This window comes from Manacus candei, unplaced genomic scaffold (genome assembly GCF_025592945.1).
Source record: "Manacus candei isolate 608988 ecotype Guabito, Panama unplaced genomic scaffold, ASM2559294v1 h1tg000033l, whole genome shotgun sequence".
Lineage (NCBI taxonomy): Eukaryota > Metazoa > Chordata > Aves > Passeriformes > Pipridae > Manacus > Manacus candei.
In genome coordinates this window covers 610,001-630,499 of record NW_026138081.1, presented here as the reverse complement: position 1 = coordinate 630,499, position 20,499 = coordinate 610,001, and the positions used below count along the sequence as shown (strand labels likewise).

Sequence of the window (20,499 nt, the reverse complement as noted above, 5' to 3'; positions counted from 1 at the left end):
ATTCACATAAAGTAGATTATTGCCTTGACTTTCATGTCTTTCTTGGAGGAATGAATAAAATGAAGTCCAATCAAAGGACATCAACCTCTCTTAGAGAATAACTTTAGTGTTTACAGTGCTTATAAAACTACCCATGAGCCCTTTTAGAGGCAGCAGAATTGAGTTTCCTCTCACAGGTACTTTAGCTTTTTTGTACTTTAGCCTTTTCTTAAAATTTCCAAATATACTACTTTAAATTACCAGAATCCTTTTTCACTCCAGTGAAGTCTAATATTGATTAAATGAATTATCATTGCAGACTTCTGATGCATACTATAGTTTTCTGCCTTTTTTTTGTTTGTTTGTTTTTGGTTAATATCAAGAGAAAATTTTGAAGTTGCAATAAGGTATGTTTTCTTTTTGAAAGGAAAGAAAAAAATACAATAAAATTAAACAATAAAAATTACTTCACTATATGACGTTAATATTCTTTTTTAATGACATTTTGCATGGAACACTAATTTATCAGCTAAAAGAATATTCAGCAGTTTCTAATCCATATTTAAGGATTGCCACAGGCTTCCTATTTTGTCAACTTTTTATCTTGCTTTATTTGGCTTTATTAAAATTTTTGTGAATTTAGTATTTAAGAAACCTGCAGAAAAATGCATAGCTTAGACACTATATGAAATCTGAGATATTTGTGAAGAAATTTAATTGATAGAATCTGGAGTTACAGTATGCAGTGGTAATTGGTTAAGGTTTATAGATAAATTCTGTCAGAATTCATATTGCTTTTAGATGAAGACAAGTAGTATTAGCCAAGCTAGTGATCCCAAAGTTAATGTGCTCTGCAGATTAGGGTGCCTAGTAAAATCAGATGAAAGAGAGTAGAGGTTCTGATTGCTCTAAAATAAAAAAAACAAACAAACAGAAAAACAAGAAAACAAAACAGAACCGAAACCAACAAAACAAACAAACAAACAAACCCAAAAATGTATTCTGTAATTATGTGACTTGTTGAAAATATAATGAACACAGAATTTTTGAAGACTGGTAAGTAAGCACTCTGCCTGCGTATTTTGCTTTAAAAGGTGTGTTGGGTAGTTTTTTCTTCCTAGTCCTAAGAAAACATTTGGGAAGGATGATTCTCCTTCATTGTCAAGAAATTAATTTGATTTATAGATCTTGGGAAATGCTCTTTTGGTATCTCAACTCATACCAAAGCGTTTGATGGAAAGGATAGTCTTTTTGAGATAATAGAAAGATTTTTTTTTTACATGGACTACTTTCATTCATGGTTCCAAAAGTTTTAAAACTTTCTCGCTAGTCTTTTGTTCGGCTTCAAGTGTTTGATGATGGTATTAACTATAAAATTGTCACTTTTGTGCTTTAATTCCTTTGTTCACTTAGTTTATACTATTTTTTTTAAAAACATAGTTTTTAAAAACTCCTGTATATAATTGTGGAATAGCATTACTTCATCATATTATTTTTTCTGTCTCTCTTTTTGAGTCTCATAATTTTTCATATCTACTGTCCTTACTTACTACTAAGTCTGCACTTTTCTTCCATATGATATGTCAGCAGGAGTATGTTATGTTCTGCCAGTTTCTGCAATCTATTGAGAAATGGTATGCTATTCTTCTGCGAATTATTCTAAGATATATGCCTGTTGAGCTATAGTATTTTTTGTAATTTAAACACATAATTTGATAAAATGTACTGATTTCATACTGCTTGGCATGCTGTTTACTTGCTTATTTTGTAATGTTTGTCTCAAGCAGGAGGAATCTTCAGGTACTTTCGTGGTCAATAGCTGTTCTTGTGACATAAGCTGCACAGATGACGATATTTTCCCTTCATCAGAAGATGATGAACCACAGAAAACCATTCCAGTCATCTGGAAGCCTTTGAAACCTAATTTTTTGGATTTCAGTGAGTTCTGCACAGCTTTAAGAAAAAAAATCAGAAAAAAGGATTGAATATTTCATGCCAGGTGGATCATGTTGTTAATTAGTATACGAACATTCCTGAAAAGAATGTACTCGACCTATAATAACTAGTCGGAAAAAAGAGACTCTACTAGGATGTATTTTTCTGATATGAATGAATAGATCTGTAGTAGTGAAGCATTTTGAGGTAGGTTACAGGAGCATAACATTTTTTCTTTCCTTCTCTCACTCTCCCTCTCCTCCTGGGAGTACCACAACATCACTGTTATACCACGTACAAAGGTGGATAAATTTTCTGAAGACTAAGTTTCACAGCTAACAGTGTTTAGTATTGAATAGTATTGAGGTACTTGGTATTTCTTGGATATTAAGAAGTACCTGGTAGGCTTTAAAAATGTCTAAACATGTTATGCATTTGCAGAGATTATCAGAACCAGGTTAAGCACTTAACTTCCATTAGAATTTGGAGTACAAGTTTGATAATCTGTTTCCATGTTGCTTGGATACTTTTGAAAATTTTAGTTTTTCAGTGTCACCTCTTGTGCCAAGTCTGTAAACAAACAGGCCGAGACATTGTAAAAGGTCAGTAAAAATGTAAAGGAGAAGAGAAAGTAGTGAAATTCTCAGCTAAATGTTACTTAAATGCATATTTCTGAAGGCAGTGTTGGAGAAGAATTTGTGAAGTAGCATTTGGAAGCTTTGCTACCAGCACACTTTTAAATTTTTATATCTGTTTGTAAATATTTTTGAACATGTTTTTACAGTTTGTGATTTTCTTTTCCATAGAAGTTCTTCTAATTAAACAATTTAAAATATATCCTAGGTTAATCTGAAATCTTTCATTGTTATAATCATAGTTCTATTCTTCATTTCCCATAGCTAAGACGTTTGCAAGTTCAGGAAAATCCCTGAGTGGTTACCAGTGGTTTTCAGGTATCACTGCCTACTTCCTTCCATCAGAAGACACAAATGCTCAAGATGCAGCACGGGAAGCATTTTCTTCTCTCAGAGGTGCTTTAATCAGTTAATACATTATCTGCTGTCACTTAATAGTGTTTTTAATATGGTATTAAGGAAGAATCTGTATTGTCATGTGGTTTTATAACTTTAAATGTTGTGGTTATTGGTTTACCATCTCATTTTGCATTTGATTCGAATCTTTGATATCAAGACTGCCAGCTTTGATATTTAACACATCATAATTTTACTGGCTTTGAAGACCCTGGAAAGCCAGAGTAGTGTTCGTATCACTGTAACAATACTATTTCCACAGTACTTGCCCACTTTATAGCTTTCTTGAAATATATACTGTGTGTGTGAGTATGTATGTGTGCTATGGATGCTGTCTACTTGCTAAAACAATTTTGTAGCTACCATAATTTTAAATTAAATTTTCTCTGAAGTTGTTGTGCGTTTTGGCATCTAGGATTAGGTCAGTAGCAGTAAATCTCATTTATATTCCTAATGTAAAGGAGATATTGCTATCTTGGGAATCATGAAATCCAGGTTCCTTACTATCCCACTCTTACAAGATAGTGACACATAAAATAAAATGTTCATGGTTTTGCTTTGTATTTTTTCATTGAAAAGTTTAAGTAAAGTATGTTTATACATGTGTCATTCATAAAAATGAAACTAATTTTTAGTATCTAAATGGTTAAGCTCATATTCTTGTTTATGAATTTGTGTAAGGTATCGTCCTATCATATCATATGTTTTTACATGCACAGCAGAGCATTCAGGATGCAATAAGGCATGGAAAAGAAACCCTAGAATTTTTTTCAGAAGCAAATTTATACTTGGTAGAAGGTCATTAAGCTAGTTTTTGATTGTTTGGAAATCAACAAGGTGGATATGATCAGAAGTTTACTAAAAATGACAGTAGTTTTTATCTGCATGTAATTTATAAAGTGAAGCAAAAGAGTTGTACAGTGTTTTATTATGTACTTATTATATTTGAATGGAAGTCTGCTTGTACATACAGCATGTATTTTTACCTTAGCATCTGCCAAAAAAGATTTGTCTTTGACTTATGCAGTAACCTATTGCTTTCAGCAGATTACTTGCATTACCTGTATTATTGCAAGAAAATAAAGTAATTTTCAGATCCTTTGTGGAAAATATCAATTCTCACATTTATATATTCTCTTTTTGGAAGTGGGTGTGGAAAGCTGAATGACTTATGGTTCTGTCATGGCAAAAGAAACTATTTGTTTCTGAGAACTTAATCTGCCAATGGCTTTATCTGAACTCGTATCTCTACAGCAGTTCAGTCTTCAATGCTGTGAGAATGGAATAAGCATAGTCCTTTTAACCTCTTTGCTGGGTTAACTGATTTAATCACCTCTAAAGTGCTGACAAAAGGATTTGGAAATGGAAATTTATTACTAGATGCTATGAAATGTTCAGTAAAATGGATGGAATTTTATGAAGTCTAAAATGGGAGGAAATGTCTTATATTACTATTTATACATTTAGTTTCTTAAACTCTTTTGTTAAACTTTTTCTTTAGATGTGATTAGAAGATGACAAAGATTACTGTGCTTTATATAATATAAAGCAGCTCTGGTGAAGTTCTATAGGCTTGAAGGAAACTATATGGATTTTTATTACACATGAAAATTTAGTCTAAAATGCTACTTGCTGTAGACAGTTTGAATACTGTATTTTGTGGCTCTCAGCCTAAGGATGCTGGATAACCACTTAATAAAAAAAAAAATAAAAAAAGAAGCTGTACTTCAGCCAATGTAACCTCTTGGGTTAGTTCTGTTTAGGCAGTTCTGCTTAAGTAAGGGTGAGTTTCACCTGATCATATTTCATAAATTATAAGAAACCATGAGTGTCTTGAAATTCAAGAGAAATGCTATATAGTTTCCCCATATATCCTGGAGATATGCTATGTAAGATTCCTCTTCCTGAGAAACAGATCTTCTTGTGAAGAACCCAAGTAAGATTGGTAACCAGTTCACCATTTATGCCTTTATACTAGAGAGAATGCTTTGGGAGCCAATTTTATTCTGATTACAATCCAGGGAGAAGTTATTTTCCACCGTTCCTCTAATTCATGCAGGGAGAAAGGGATTGTACTTTTACTTAGCCGATTTTTTTAAATAAAGGCAGAAATTATGAATTTGTCCAAATCACTGCCTTCAGCTTGCTCTGTGTCCACAAATTAGAGTCAGTTTGTTGGCTCCTACATTTTAAATTTAGGCTGAGGGTGTTTGTGTGTGAGGAGCTATGTGTTAGTTTGTTGGGAGTTTTTTCTCCCTCCAGTATTTCATGTAATGCTTCAGAACTTCTAACTGCAGTCCAAGACTCTTTCTTCTTCACTAAAATTCTGGCTGGAAATTTGAAATTTGCCCTGTTTTCCTCCTTAACTTGTGACATAGCAGCTGGTATTGACATAGTGATTGCTGTCAGGCAGCATTCAAATACATTCGTATTTTTGGACAGAATTGCCATTGTGTGCTAATTTATCAGCTGATTTTTCTGGAAATGTATTTTGATTTCATAGGAGTTCCGTATCAATTGTTAAAAAAGCTCTTATATCCCTTGTGCACACTTCTGACTTGTGACTTTTCTGTCAATAAGAATTACCCTCTTCAGATTGCCAAGTATGGCAGTATGGCAGTAAAGCTGAGATATTTAGAAAAAAAATAAGTATTATTGTGACCAAACTAATCTTTATGAAAGTGTGCAAATTCCTGAACTGTCTTTAAAAGCACTGAAAAGTTTTACACAAAAACTATGTTTCTCACTAAGACAACAACCATCAGGGATTGTCTTTATACTCTTGTACTTCTCAAATGGAAAACTAATATATAAGTATATGCATGTACACACTGTAACATTAAAGGCCAAGATCCCCAAAATTACACTGAGAAGAGCTTTACATGACTTATTTAAATTAGGTGACATAGTACTCTCTTATTATATATGTTCTATATTCAAAAAAGCTTTTGTCTTCATTTAGTTTCTGTTGCTCATGAGTTACAAAAGATCCACACTGCAGAGTGGATCACATATCTTGTTACGTGATTGACTATATAAGAGTAATACATTCTCCCTGAGTGCTATGATTGGAATCTTCTATGCATACACATTCAGATGATCTTGACTTCCTGGTATCTTTTCTTTAGCTGTCTGTCTGAGCTTTCCTCTGCTCTCATCTTTCCTTCATTTCTCCTGTGGCCACTTCTGTTTCCTATTGTCTGTCTTGCCATTCATAACTCTTTTTTTATGTGAAGATTATTATTGCAGTGAGAGTCTTTAAAAACAGCTTAGACAAGCATCCCTCTGGAATAGCATATAAATATTTGATCTTCTTTTTGAAGAAGGTGATGCACTGAAGGACCTCTTATTGTCCCTTTCAGTTCAGTCCTTTTGTGATTCAAAGTCCTTTGTAGATTCCTAGCTGTCATAAAATGAAGCTCCTGCCCCCCACATGGAGATAATAAAACTTACGGATGCAAGTAATTTGCACTGTAACATATCTGCATGCATGAATGCATGATGTGTTTTCATGGGGCAAGAATTTACCACTGCTTAGAGTAGATTATTTTGTATTCTGTTTTTGTGTATTTGGAAAACTAACATGAAAGAATTTAATCAAAACAATAGCTTTATATTGGAAAAAGTATATTGCAAAGTATTCAGTCATGTTGTTACCAGTTGGTTTTGCTGAACAAAACCAAGATTTGTGTCTTTCTACACACATTTAAAATATTCTCTCTCTAACAGCTATATTATTTTTATCCTGCAGCTAATATGACTTCAGAGGGATTGAAACTGAAGGATATTATTTTGGTTCATCTGTATATGAAGAGCATGAAACACTTCAGTGTTATAAACTCAGTTTATGAGACAGAATTTGATTTGTGTCCACCAGCAAGGTAGGATTAGACTACTACTATAGTATATTTATGATACACTGTAATACACTGAATTATTGTTGCCATATTTGTGAAGCATTTTACCAAATGTTTGCACCTCAAAGACTTAGAAGTAGAGTTTTGCTGCCTTTTGGAGTAATCACATCACAGCTTCTCAAGTCAAAAACACTAAGGTTAGAAATTCTTGCCTTATTATATATCATAAGGCTTACAAATGCCCCCCCATTTGGACTTACAGAAAGATAATACATTGTTTGCAAGTCTTAGTTCTCTGTGGATTGAGTGAACTGACAACTGTTTTATATTGCTGGGATTTTATTTGCTTTTCCTTTTTATTTGCATCCCATGACCTGCTGGCAGTGCTTCTCAGAAATGCATCCCAGGATATCATCAGCCGTCTTTGCCACAAGGGCACATTATTTGCTCGTGTTCAATTTGGTGTCCATTAGGAACCTCCAGTCCTTGTCTGTAAAGCTGCTTTTGGGCCAGTGGGCCCCAAAAATACACTGGAACTCGGGTTTCTTTCTCCCCAGTTGTAGGACTTGCAGCTTCTCCTTGCTGAACCTGATGAAGTTCCTGTGTGCTTGTTTCTTGAGCCTGTCAAGATCCATGTGGCTGGCAACTTGCCAAGTGTACTGTGTCCCATCATCCAGATTATGAATGAAGATTTTGAGCAGGACTGGACCCAGTATAGGCTCCTGGATGTTCACCTGTGAAACTTTGTGCCAGTGATCCCACCCTCTGGGCCTGGCTGTTCATCCAGTTTTCAATCCACCTCACTCTCTGCTCATCCGGCCCTTACATCAACAGCTCTCTTTGAGGATGTTACAGCAGACAGTGTCAAAAGCATTACTGAAGTCCAGGCAGACAATATTTACTGCTCCCCCCTCACCTACCAAGCCAGTCGTTTCATCATAGAAATTCAGTCTGTCCTATCTTCGTACTTCCTCTCTAAGTCTTTCCTGGGTGAGGGACTCTCTGCTGAGTGTGTCTGGGTGCCAACAACTGCAGTCCCATGTGCCTGGGTGGCAGCGACTGGAGAGACCCAAGTGAGCGAAGCCCAGTGCCAGCTGTGGGTGTGTGTACCTGTGTGTGTGTGTCTGTGTGCGAGTGCAGGGTCTGCACCAGTAGCTGCAATGGGGTGACAGCAACTGGGGAGAGGGGCCTCCAGGGGCAGCTGCTGTGCAGATGGAGTGTCTGAGCTGGGCTGCTGGGCAGCTGGGCTGCTTGGATCCCCAGCTTGGGATCCAAGTTGTAGGTGTGCATGTTTATATTGTTTCCAGTGCAACTGCACCCTGCGCAGCCAGGGAGGGGAGCAGGCTGAGGCTTTTGATGATGTCTCGGTTTGTGTGAGGGCTCTCTGTCTCTGACTGCATTGATTGGTGTGGCTGGCCAAGGCTCTTTGTATACATGTGGTGCATATGTCTGATCTGTGTGCCTGTACCCACTGGGAATATGTCTTGGCCTGGCTACGGGTTGGAGTGGGTGAATGGAGCTGCCACAGCCTCACCTCTCTCGGGCTGTTTGATGCAGCCTGATTCCTCCTAACTAGTAAGAATTTGGAACTGCAGAAAAAAGGAAAACAAAGCACTGAGATAGAGAGTAGAAGGGAAGTGAAACAATGCAAAAGTGTAGGAAAGCTATTTATTTAAATTTATTATTATTATTATTTATTATTATTTATTATTATATGAGGCCTTTGCAAACTGTAATATGCTTCTTTCTACATTACTATTATTGCAATTTGTAAAGTGAAAAGAAAAGGACTCTGCCCAGAGTCTTGAGCAATGTGAAGTGTCCCTTTCCCACAGATCTTCCTGTGTCCTCAAACAAAATAGGAAAAAGAAGGGGACCAGTATAGCTCCGTGATGTAGCAGGGAGCCCGTTTTCAACATTTATGCTTGTTGGAGTAAAGAGTATGAAATTTGTGCAAAACGTAAAATGGTTGAACTGCCTTAGATGTATGTTTAATTTAACATTTCCTAGTTTGGAGAAAAGTAACCAGTATTGCCAAGGTTTAATTTGGCATCCTTTTTCAAGCTGTTACATTTTTTTTTCCAGAATTTGAACTTTTTTCTTAAACTTAAAAATTTGAAAGAAACTTGCAGCAAGGAAGAGCTTTTGATTTATTCTTCTAGAACGGAGAAGCAGTCAAATAGTTATTTAAATATTTGTTTTCTAAACAACGTTGCAGGGAATAAAGGTGTCAACCAACCATACTTGCAGGCATCTCCATTACTGAATTTAACTTGTTTTTCTGAAAAGTACTCGAGGTAGGGCATGGAAGCCTGTAAATCAAAAAGAGAATAAGATGAAGCAGAGAGAGCTATGGATAAGTGAGACCTCCAGTTTGACTGGTGGTGTTTTCCCTTCCCAAGAGAGAAGACCAAAGCGGATTAAAGATGAGCAGGTTCCAAGTGATTAGTTCAGTTTATTACATTCTCAACTGAATCCTTCTTTGTGTGTGTGCTTGCCCAGCCTTCCCTCCTGCTCAGAGACTCCAAAAGTTAATTACTGTAATTTGCAAAATGTACATACAGTGCCTTAGTACATGGAAATCACGGAGGTGGGTCTGAAACCCTGCAAGACTGCCTTGGCACCTCACCACCACTTTGCCATCCTTCTTGGTTTCAGCTCTGTGTGATGTGTCTGTTCACAGTTCCCTTGTTTTCTGTGCTAAGTAGAAAAGGTGGCTGTTCCTAATTGTCTCCTAGCTCTACACACAATTTTTATTCCTATGTCTTTTGTTTATTCCCTTCCTTCTGATTACAGAAAATCATTCTGTTCAGAAAAATTAACTACCTTCTTCATTTAGCTAGCATTCATGAGGCTCAGCATGACAGTACTTTGAAACAAAGATGCTTTATTTTCTCTATACTGGTAGTTAACTAACCTTATTTTCATATTGAGATGGAAGTTCATAACATTTTCTATTTTTCTGAGTTCTTCATTACTCCATGGGAGCTTCTGTCTGCTGAGCAATTTTGAAAATCTGGTCGTATGTAAGGGAGACTCAAAACTTTAGAAGTACTCCTATAGAATACAGATATTGCTATTTTCTGAAAATATGAATTTATATGGAAGTTGAATAAATATCACAGTGGTTATTGTCATCATATATTTTCATTTTATTTATCAGTGATACATCTATGCTCTCTGGATGTTGGATGTTACTTGATAATAAAATCCCATTAAAACTGAAAGATTATTGCAGTAATTACAAAAGCGAGATGGGAATATCGGCAAGTGCGTGAGAAGTTTCTACTGGGGCTAAACTGCCAGATGTCTGGAGAGATCTAAGTACAGAATAAAATTTATGGGCAGAAGAAAGTGAAAACAGAACAAGTTAAAAAATGATAGGCCTGTTTATGCAACCTACTTTTTCTTTCTGCTCCCCTCCCATTCAACTGTCTTTCATAGACTTCTGAAATTTATACTAGCCTGTGAATCACTGGAAGGGTCTATCCAGAGCCTTCTGAAGATTCAGAGGAAGGTTGGCTAGGAAACCAACTCTCTTTCTTCAACAACTGAGGACCTGGGATTCTTCTGAATTGTTTTTGATGAGAGCATTTGTTTTCTCAACAAAACTGTGTTTGGCTTTTAGGGGGTTTAATAACAGCTCCAAAATGAGATGTCTCAGTTACAGTTTTCTTTCACATTTATCTTTTCACATTTTTGGGTCCCGTTTCTCTCACAGGAAGATTTAAAAGATTCTCTAGTAAGGGTGCAGGTTTTCTCATAGCTACAGGTGTGCTATCCAATTTAAGATTTTAGTTATCAATATGTCTTGATGCAACTGTGGCCCTCAAAAAAAGTGTTGAAACTGTAGACGTTGAAGTGCTAAACAGAGATTAGTTTCAGTTGTGTAGTGGTATTAAAGATATTGCCTTTAAAATATATTGAAAAAATAAACAGTAGGTGAAAGATCCACAAAGATACCGGTTTTAAGCTTCCCTTTGAAAAGCTATCCCTGGTTAGGCAAAACCAGAAATTTCTATTCTATCCGTAAGCTTTAGTCTGGCTTCCAGATCAAGTGCCTATATAATTATAATGATGAGGTATAAAAAGCTTTAAAAATTTAGCACAGTTGCACTCTTTTTCAACAGTAGTAAACCGCAATATTTGGGATATTTTTAATTATTTGAAATATTTTAAAGATATTTATTATTTTATTATAAGGGCTGAGGCATACAGATGTAATATTTCCTTAAAATTAAATCATACTACAATCTACTCATGTAGAGGTTAATTGATTACCATGGATAGTTTCAAGAAGTCTGTGTTTGCAATTAAAAATATTTCATTAGTTTGAAAGAGATTCCTCATAGCATTCACTTAAAATAAGCAATTAAATTTCTGCTATAGGTATAGATGCAGGTGAAACTTCCCCATGGCACTGTATTAGGTAATGCCATAGTTATAATTTTTGTTCCATTGTCTGTGACTATTTCAATTTTTTGTTCCAGTTGGAAAAGGAATTATACCAAAGACATTGTTGCTCAGTGGAATTGAACCATGGGACTACATTCAGACAGCCCACTTTAGGTCAGGTTTCTGCTGTTTGCTCTCGGTGGCAGCACAGCTCTCTGGTGTATCTGCTGCTCCTCCCAGTTCTGTATTATCTTCAGACTTGCCAAGTGTACACTGTGTCCCATCAACCAGATTATGAATGAAGATGTTGAGCAGGACTGGACCCAGTATAGGCTCCTGGATATTCACCTTTGAAACTTTGTACCAGTGATCCCACCCTCTGCGCCTGGCTGTTCATCCAGTTTTCAGTCCACCTCACTGCTCCTCTGGTCCATACATCATCAGCTTCTCTTTGAGGATGTTACAGGAGACAGTGTCAAAAGCATTACTGCTACCTTAGTAGCAATGATTATTAAGTCTTCCTTAAAGTGATTATGTTTAGAAACTTCTAGGTGTTTGTGACAAATGTTACCTTGTTCTGTTTATTTTTTTAAATACAAACCCAAAATAGTTAGCTGAGGAATTGCTTTATATTCTCATCATGAGATGTGATCCAATGTGGTTGCTCTTAATTTCTTGTGTTTCCATTAGATAATCAGTTTTAGTGCACTTACACATTCAGTAAGAATGCCAGTGTGAAAAGAAATTACACTGATGCTAACACTTATTCATAGATTCCCAAAGCATAGTATTTTTAATATCTGTTGTACAGAATCTTGTATGTTGCATCTAAGTCTACCTCTGACATCGCTTGATGGTCTAGATGTGCAGTATGCAACTCCTGTGTTATTTGGGTGTGGTGGGTTTGTTTTTCATTGGAAATTGGATAACAAACACCTAGCCCATGAAATTTTTGCTCTTTTTTTTTTCTAGTTGTGTGTTAAAACTAGTTTTCTATTTGTATTTTTTTATTGCCTTTGTTATGAGGGCTTGTTTCTTTTTACAGTAATTTGTGTTCTTATGCATCTGAGATAATATGCTGAGAATGCAATTGCTATAGCTTGGAAAATTCCACTTGGGTCATAGGTTAATACAGATCGTAAGGGACCTCTGGAGGTCATATAGTCCAATCCTGTGCTCAAAGCAGGGTCAACAGTGAGGTCATACCTCTTATCTTCTTCATATTTTTAAAACCAACTGTTTAGCAATTTTCTAATGTAAAATACTGTATTTTGTACTCTTACTACAGAATATAAAGTGTAGTAGAAAAATGAGAGTTTTAAGTATAGCAAGACAAATATTTGAAAGACATTGTTAAGATAATCGTAGATTGACATTCCCCTACACTGTCTGGGTGTCACACTCAAAGAAGTCAGGAGGAGGATTCTTCAAGATGCTAACTGTAGGCCAGGATTACTAAATCACAGAGGAATGAGAGTGTTGGCTGTGTGTACCTTCAGGGAGTAATCAGTAGCCATCCGCGTAGTCTTCCATCAGTAAAATGACAGGTAGAAAGATTAGAAAGTTGAAGGAAAATGGCTTTTTTATGATTATTTTTATGGAACAAACAGATTTCATAGAATCATAGGATATCCTGAGTTGGAAGGGATCATCAAAGTCTGGCCCTGCAAAAGACAACCCCAAGAATCACACCATGTGACTGAGAGTGTGGTTCAAATCCTTCTTGAACTCTTCCAGGCTTGGTTCCATGACCACTTCCCTGGGGAGCCTGTTCCAGTGCCCAACAACCCTCCTGGGTGAAGAACCTTTCCCTAATATCTAACCTAAATCTCCTGTGACAGCTTCATGCCATTCCTTCAGGTCCTGTCACTGGTCACCACAGAGAAGAGATCAGTGTCTGCCCTTCTTTTTCCCCTCACGAGGAAATTGTAGACTGCAATGAGGTCTCCTCTCAATCTCCTCTTTTCCAGGCTGAACAGACCAAGTGACCTCAACTGCTCAGCTTCCACTCAAGACCCTTCACCATCCTTGTTGCCCTCCTTTGGACGCTCTCTAATAGCTTAATATCTTTCTTATATTGTGGCACCCAAAACTGCACACAATATTCAGGGTGAGGTGGCACCAGTGCAGAGCAGAGCAGGACAATCCCCTCCCTCGACTGGCTGGTGATGCTTTGCCTGATGCCCCCCAGGACAGGGTTGGCCCTCCTGGCTGCCAGGGCACTGCTGACTCATGTTCAACTTGCCATCAACCAGGACCTCCAGGTCCATTTCCACATCATTTCATCTATGTTGCATTTTTGTTTATGTCACATATTTATTTATGTTGCATTTTGTCCTGAAGAAAAATTATACAGCGGTTTGCATGGTTGCATTATTGCATTCTGCACAGAGACCTGGTTGTGAGAGTTCTCACAAGCAGTATGCTGGAAGCACTGACTCAAGAGTGTGGATCTGCACTAAATTAACAAAACTGTCTTGAAAATTTACCAACCCAAGCAGAAAATCCATTCATCCATGCCTATGCTAATAGTAATGAGGAAAAAAATATTATATTTGCATGTGAGAGATGGGGATAAAAATAGTTTTAGAAGAAATAAGCAAGAATATAGCTTGGAAGAAATAAACAAGATGAGAAGAATTTTATAAGGCTATGTTACATGATATGTAAAGACAAGTAATTTTTGGTTGGATTCCTGCTGGGAGCTGAATGGCTTTTTTATGCATGGACTGCAAACATAATTATTTTTCAGGCTTTGTAATGTTGATTTCCATACACGCACCCTCAAACTCACTGCTTTTTCACTGGCCACATGCAACAGACTGTCTGGCTGTCCATCAAGGCACTCAGTCTTCCTGAGAGGAAACAAAAAGGCACTTTATAAATGAGTGCTGAAGCAGGTTTTCAGCCCTGTCATATGTGTGTATTGGTCATGCAACTTAAAGTATAGCAGAAAAATATACACAGTATTATATGATAACATGTGAGAAGGGTGTAAAGGAACTATAAGCTGCTGCTTTTTCAGACAACTTTGACACTGTCTCTCACAACTTCCTCACTGACAAAGTCAAGAAGTGCAGACTGGATGAGTGGACAGTGAACTCGGTTGAGAACTGGCTGAATGGCATTTCCAGAGTAGTGTGGTCAAGGTTTTTTTAAAAAAGAACTGATGAATTCTTACCCATTCTGTGATTCCATGATTCAGTGAAACTGAACCTCTAGACCAAGCACTGGAAGCAAATTCCGTGACAAATGTCGAAAAAGACTGCTTTGTATTACTTATCTGGCATTTCCAGAGTAGCGTGGTCAAGGCTTTTTTAAAAAAGGTCTGATGAATTCTTAATAAAGTAATACACATTAAAAATAAAATAAAATAAATGAACCATTGGCTATGGTGCTAGTTTCTCCTTGGTAATGGAAATTATCTTGCTGGAAGTCTGAAGCTGATCATTATTTGGAGAGCAGATAACAGTGTTAATCCTAGCAGGTTGTTGTGATACCCTAACTTTTGTTATATGTTCTTGGCAAAATTTCCTAACATACTGGCTGGACCAAAAAAACATGGAAAATCAGTGTTGAAGGCTGGTGCAAGCAAACTTACTGTTTGAAAAAAATAATTCTCTTGTGTTTTCAGAGTATGTGTTGAAATCCCATTACCTGATGGAGTACTGTTTTGCATTGACTGCCTTGCACATAAGTACGACATTGCAACAGATGATGTGTTACGTGACGAAAAGCTGGTCATGCATGTACAGAGCATTTCCCACTGGGCACCTGCTAGCATAGGACCTTACAGTCAGTCCATCAAGGTAGGGAATTTTTGTTACTTCATGGGAACTATATGTCCGTTTACTGAAATGAATAGTTATAAAGTCTCTTTCTCCCCCATATGAATGTGCAAAAGAAAATGTGTAAAAAAAAGAAACCAAATTAAAAATGAGCATTTTGCATTTATATTTTCAAGACTTACGGACAACTTAACTCTCATCTGTCTTTTGTTTTGTGATAACAAAACTGGTTCAAGTATTCTTTGCAGAGAATCTTGAAAACAGCATACTTCTGTTGTATATTGTAATTAGACAAAAAACTGTGTCGCATATATACTTTTATAATCTGCCTAGGATATAAACAGAATTTAGGAACAGCTGAGGCTATTTCAATGTCCTTTTTAAAGCTCAAATTTTTTATAGGTAAGTCAATCCTAAAATGCTTATTTAATGAAATCCTTCTTGAGGCTTGTGGTACTACCTAACCATTTAAAACAAAAGCAAAGTTGAAGGACTGTTCTTTTTTCCAAGATAATAACAAACTGAACAGAATATTACATACTATTTAGAAGTATGAAAAGGAGACAGTAAGGTATCATGGAAAAGTGGACCAAAATTTGCGTAAGAAGATTTCCTCTTAATATTGTATTTCTTGTCCAGCTAGTACCATTCTGACAACTAGTGAACTGTCTCAACCTTTTCTGTTGCAAAATATATATATATTCTTATCTTACCAATACTCCTCTTGAGTAATACATTGTCCAGTCTGGTGCAGACTGATCTAAGTGACATGGTATGACATCTGTTTAAATTTCCTGAAACTTCTTTGAGTCTGCAAACCCACCTAGTATAATGGCCACGAAATTTTACTTTGTTTTGTCTTTGTACTATTTTACAGAAAATTTCAGGAATAGTATTTTGCTTCAGAAGCTCATGTGGAATTTGTTATATTTTTAGGAAGAAATGTTGGTGGATTACTACTCTATGAATTCTGTTCTTATAGGAGGGTGGGTTTTTATCATCTGTGTATATCCATTTTTCTTGGTTTATTAGACTTTATTCCATTCAGTCTTACACCTTAATGATCATAATTGTATCATGTCATGCATAATCCTGCAAAGATAAAATTTAATAAGCTTTGCATCTTTGTTATTTGGAGAAACTCTTCTAATACAACATTGCAGCTAATCTGTATGTCCTGGAACTGGCATCAACTAAATTTGGAAAAGGGAGTGAACTGACAATTGCTTCAGTAACTCAGTAAACAATCTTATGCTGCAAATGGACAAAAAGTAGACACTGCCAGATCTTCTGGTGGTATGGGACAGTTAGCATACCCAAAGGAAGGTTCATATCTCTTCAAATATAGTGTAACCAGTAACATTGATCAGCAAATGAAACATTAGGGAAAACTTTCCACTGGTGTGTTTTGTTTTGCTTTATTTTCTTTTACCCCCAAAGGAACATTTTAATCAAGCAACATTATTTTCCTTTAAGGTGTAAAATAAGTATTTTTACTTTTAAAAACTGATTACCACAGGAGTAAAGTAACAGTAGTGAAAAGCTGAACTTCTGCTAGAGGATCACCCACTTGTCATCATTTACGGCTATGTTCTGTCTCTAGTCCACAAACACATGTATGGAGAATGGTAGGATACATGGCAGCAGTATTTTTAATTTTCCTTTGCAGATTTTTCCTTGCTACTACCAACAATGCATTTCATCTGAGTATCAATATTAAACATCCCAGTTTTGTCTTGCTAAGAATCTTTTGACTTTTTGGTAACATATTTCTATTCTGCAGAGCTTGATCCAATACGTGTCAAATGTACTGGAACAAGTAAACATTTCAGTAAAAGTTTTTAATATTTAAATGTTTTTCTTTCTAAAATAGCATGTATAGGATATAACCTGTAAAACCTTTTCATAAGAATACATCATAGAAGAGTGCATAAGCACATAAACAGTGTATTTGAATTTGAAAATTTATTAATGGAAGAGAGAGGTTTTGTATCTTCTTACACATGAATTTTCCAAAATTAAAATCTACTTTAGGTGTGTTTTTAGAACTTCCTGGGCCTATGTATGGACAGGTAAGTGTTAAACTCTTAAGTTCACCAGCGAAGTAAGCACTTCAGTATATTTTAGGAATGGAATATATTTTTCAGAATAATTAGGGAAGGAACAAAAGTCAGGTTTTTTATCTTTATAATAAAAAATATTTCAAATTATAATAATTTTATTATGATGAAATGTTTATAATTTTTTAATGTTTGATTAACAGATGCTTAATGATCTTAAAACAGTAAATGGTTATTACCCTTATGTTGTGTATCTGTAGAGTTGGATTATCTTTTGTTTGACAACAATTGGACAATTAAATTTTTGTCTTTTCAGTCCAATATGATGTTTTCTGGACAATGGGGAATCATCATGTATTTTTGCACAGTGTTTTTGCTGAGTTCAGAATAGACCAAAGACTAATTAATCAGAGTATTGCAAGTTGGGATAGATGTGCACTGGCATGTAAGAGCAGTGGAAAGATGTAGGTAGTTCATGCAAACTATGGAATTCATACTTCAAGCTCAAAAATCACTCAGCAGAACATCATTTCAATTCTGTAAGGACCTTACAGGATCCTGCCAACAGTGCTATGGGAACAAAAAGTAAAAATTTTAAATTTACCAGGAGAATGTCCTAACCTTAGTCTGATAGACACCAAACAACTGCGGCAGAATGAAATTAGGATTTTCAAAGTATTTATAGCAAAAATCTTCCTCTTTTGGGATTAACATTCTTTAAAAACATCTTTAGTGTTTCTACTTGTAAGAAGTAGACAGGAACTGTTTGAATATACAATAAGACTGACTTTCTTATAAAAAAGAAAAAACTGAAATCATTTAATATGATCTCCTTGGTCCGGCTCCACCAGTCTTAATGTCTGTGTCAGCAATTGGAATGTAAGTGACATCAGTTCTTGTAAAGGCTGATTTTTGTTGATTTCACTAATGTAAAATAAGTGGTCTGATTACATCCTTCTAATAGTAGTACCACAGGCTATCCAGGCTATCCAGTCTGGGAGTACGTGATGATACATGGTTTGTCTTTCTCCAGATCTTTGCTCTGCAGTGAACACCAGCCCAGTTTGTGCTGGTCATTGGTAGGAGCTCGGTATTTTTACTAAAGATACTTCACGTTCTCGCTGTTTTTTATCACATGATTATTTTATTTTCTTGATTTAATTCTGTTTTACTAGCAGATTAGAAGATTTATCAAGACTAAGCAGTAATTGGTAGCTTGTATAGAGAAAGCTTACTTGCTATCTTCAGAAAAGCAAACAGCACAGCTCTACATTAGTGAGTTAAACATGAAGATGCACTGCAAAGCAGTATTTCTGGTGAGAAATTTATCTGAGACCTTTCACGAGTATTTATTTTGTGAAAATATCCTTTAAGCATTTGTGAACTGTGAGCATAGTTCATTTAAAAATAATTTAAAAAAAAGCCCCACGCAGCTGAAACACTAACCACAAATTGTTGCCTAAGAATGCATGAAAGTTGACAGTGTTTATACCAGATGTTCTTCTAGTATGTTAACGTAATTTAAAAGTCTATTCGCACATACAGTTGGTTTGCTTTGAAAAAGTTTCTTAATGGTTTTCTATCAAGAAATGAACAAATAAACTGCCACAGTAGAATTTATCATACCTCACATTCTACAATACATAATGTATTTTATACACATACCAACATATATGCATCTATTACTTGATTATGTCTGTTGAACCTTTTAGCTTTTCCTTGTGACCTCAGCTCTTTCCCTCTGAGAGCTGTCAAATCCCAGTTTGAACAATCCTTCAGGCATCTTTTTCTCAGTTTTTTCCTCTGCACTATCCTAACTCAGTAGCTTTCTTCCTGTCTTTTTCCTTTTGTGATTCAACAAAAGTATATTAAGTTATACCATATCTAGTAATATGGGGATAGAATACCTGAAGGTTCCAGTCTAAATAATGTTCCTCTGGGATTGATACTTGGGATGATATTGTTAGCATTTTAGTCAACTACTTGGACAATAGCATGTCTAGCAGGATTGTGGATGACAGTAATTTGGATAGTGTTTAATGCCTTGGAGGGGCAAGGCTGTCATTTGGAGGTACCTAGACAGGCAACCAATAACGAAAGCCTCATGATATTGAACAGAAATAACAGAAAAGTCCTGCAGCTAGGACAGAATAGTCCCATGAAGCAATGAAGGAAGGGGACTGACTACATAGTAGATCTACAAAGAAGTAACTAGAGGTCATGATTGTCAGCATTCTAAATGTCAATTGGAAGTTCACCATTGCAGCAGTGAAGGCTAACTTAATACAAGGCAGCACTGACAGGGTTGTAGCAGTCAGGTCTTCAAAACCTGACTCACAAGGCTCTCAACAGACTGTTCTAATGTCTTAGTCCTCCTCTAAGCATAAGGTTGAATTAGGTGACTCTAGCAACCCTTTCCAACCTTTTTTTTTTTTCACATTCTATGCTTAATATTAAAATTACAGATTTACTGATAGAGTAACAGAAAGGAAACATCATAGTTATAGAAAAAAAGAAATCCTTAGTATAAAACTTGCTCTTCAGGAGGTAGAGGTCATTAATGGTGCTGTATGGAAGAGTGCTTAGGACACTAATCTTTTGTAGATGAAAGCAAGCAAGTTGTACTCCAGTGCCACTGGCATGCCCACTCTTGTGTATGAAACCTCATCACAAATATAAAAGTTTTTGTTGTTGCTTCCCTAGTCATTGCCAGAAAAAACTATGTATAACATTAGGGCAACTTGGAGACTGTTCTAAATTGCATGTAAACTGTAAGTATGCAAGTCAGGAAACAGTGGGGCAAAATTGAACTCTGCATCTTTGCAGTTCATTTTTGTTATGTGTCATATGCTTCTTAGCTGAAGATTAACAAACCTGACTATAAACATTGTATTTAATTAGTACCATTGGACAAAATGTGGATTAAAACTGTCTACCACTACTGAGGGATGTGGCATACAGTCACACCCAGTATCACAAAGTCCACCAAACAGAAGGGGATAGCTGTATTACCTCTTGGAGGGTGTCCTCAGCTAGATAGTTCCACTGTAATGATGAGATGTTAAACACAAATGTTAGGAATAATTGGAACTGCTGTTTACTTTTAAGTAAATTCTTGTTTCCATCAGTAATTGTGGTTCAGGCCTCAAGGCATGTGAAAATAGAAGTCAGTTATTGATAGTGATGTTGAGAATGGGATCAGTCATCCCTGGTAAGACTGTCTGGTGCTGTTAGAGTATTTAAACTGGCTGTTTAACGGAAAATTTATAATTACTTTTTGAAGGTTTGGATCCAAGCTTCTTGCTTTCTAAGAAGCTGAAGTATGAAGAGATAACTAGAGATCTGAGGCAGCAGATAGCATGAGGGACACAGTGTGATTTTTTTTCTTTCTTTCTTTTTGTTTGTTGGTTGTTTTGTTTTTCCACTTACTGGGAAGAAAACAAAGGCTACCATC

The 20,499-nt window shown here is 36.1% G+C and overlaps 1 protein-coding gene across 3 annotated transcripts in view; it reads left to right on the top strand.

Annotated features, from left to right (window-relative positions):
- DPH6 (diphthamine biosynthesis 6) overlaps positions 1 to 20,499 on the top strand; it is a 198,317-nt gene that overhangs the window by 72,687 nt on the left and 105,131 nt on the right. For all 3 annotated transcript variants that reach the window (XM_051791781.1, XM_051791782.1, XM_051791783.1), the window contains 4 exons: positions 1,767 to 1,917; positions 2,814 to 2,945; positions 6,697 to 6,826; positions 14,832 to 15,006. In XM_051791781.1, the coding sequence (XP_051647741.1) occupies positions 1,767 to 1,917; positions 2,814 to 2,945; positions 6,697 to 6,826; positions 14,832 to 15,006 (588 nt within the window). The remainder of the gene's footprint in view (positions 1 to 1,766; positions 1,918 to 2,813; positions 2,946 to 6,696; positions 6,827 to 14,831; positions 15,007 to 20,499) is intronic.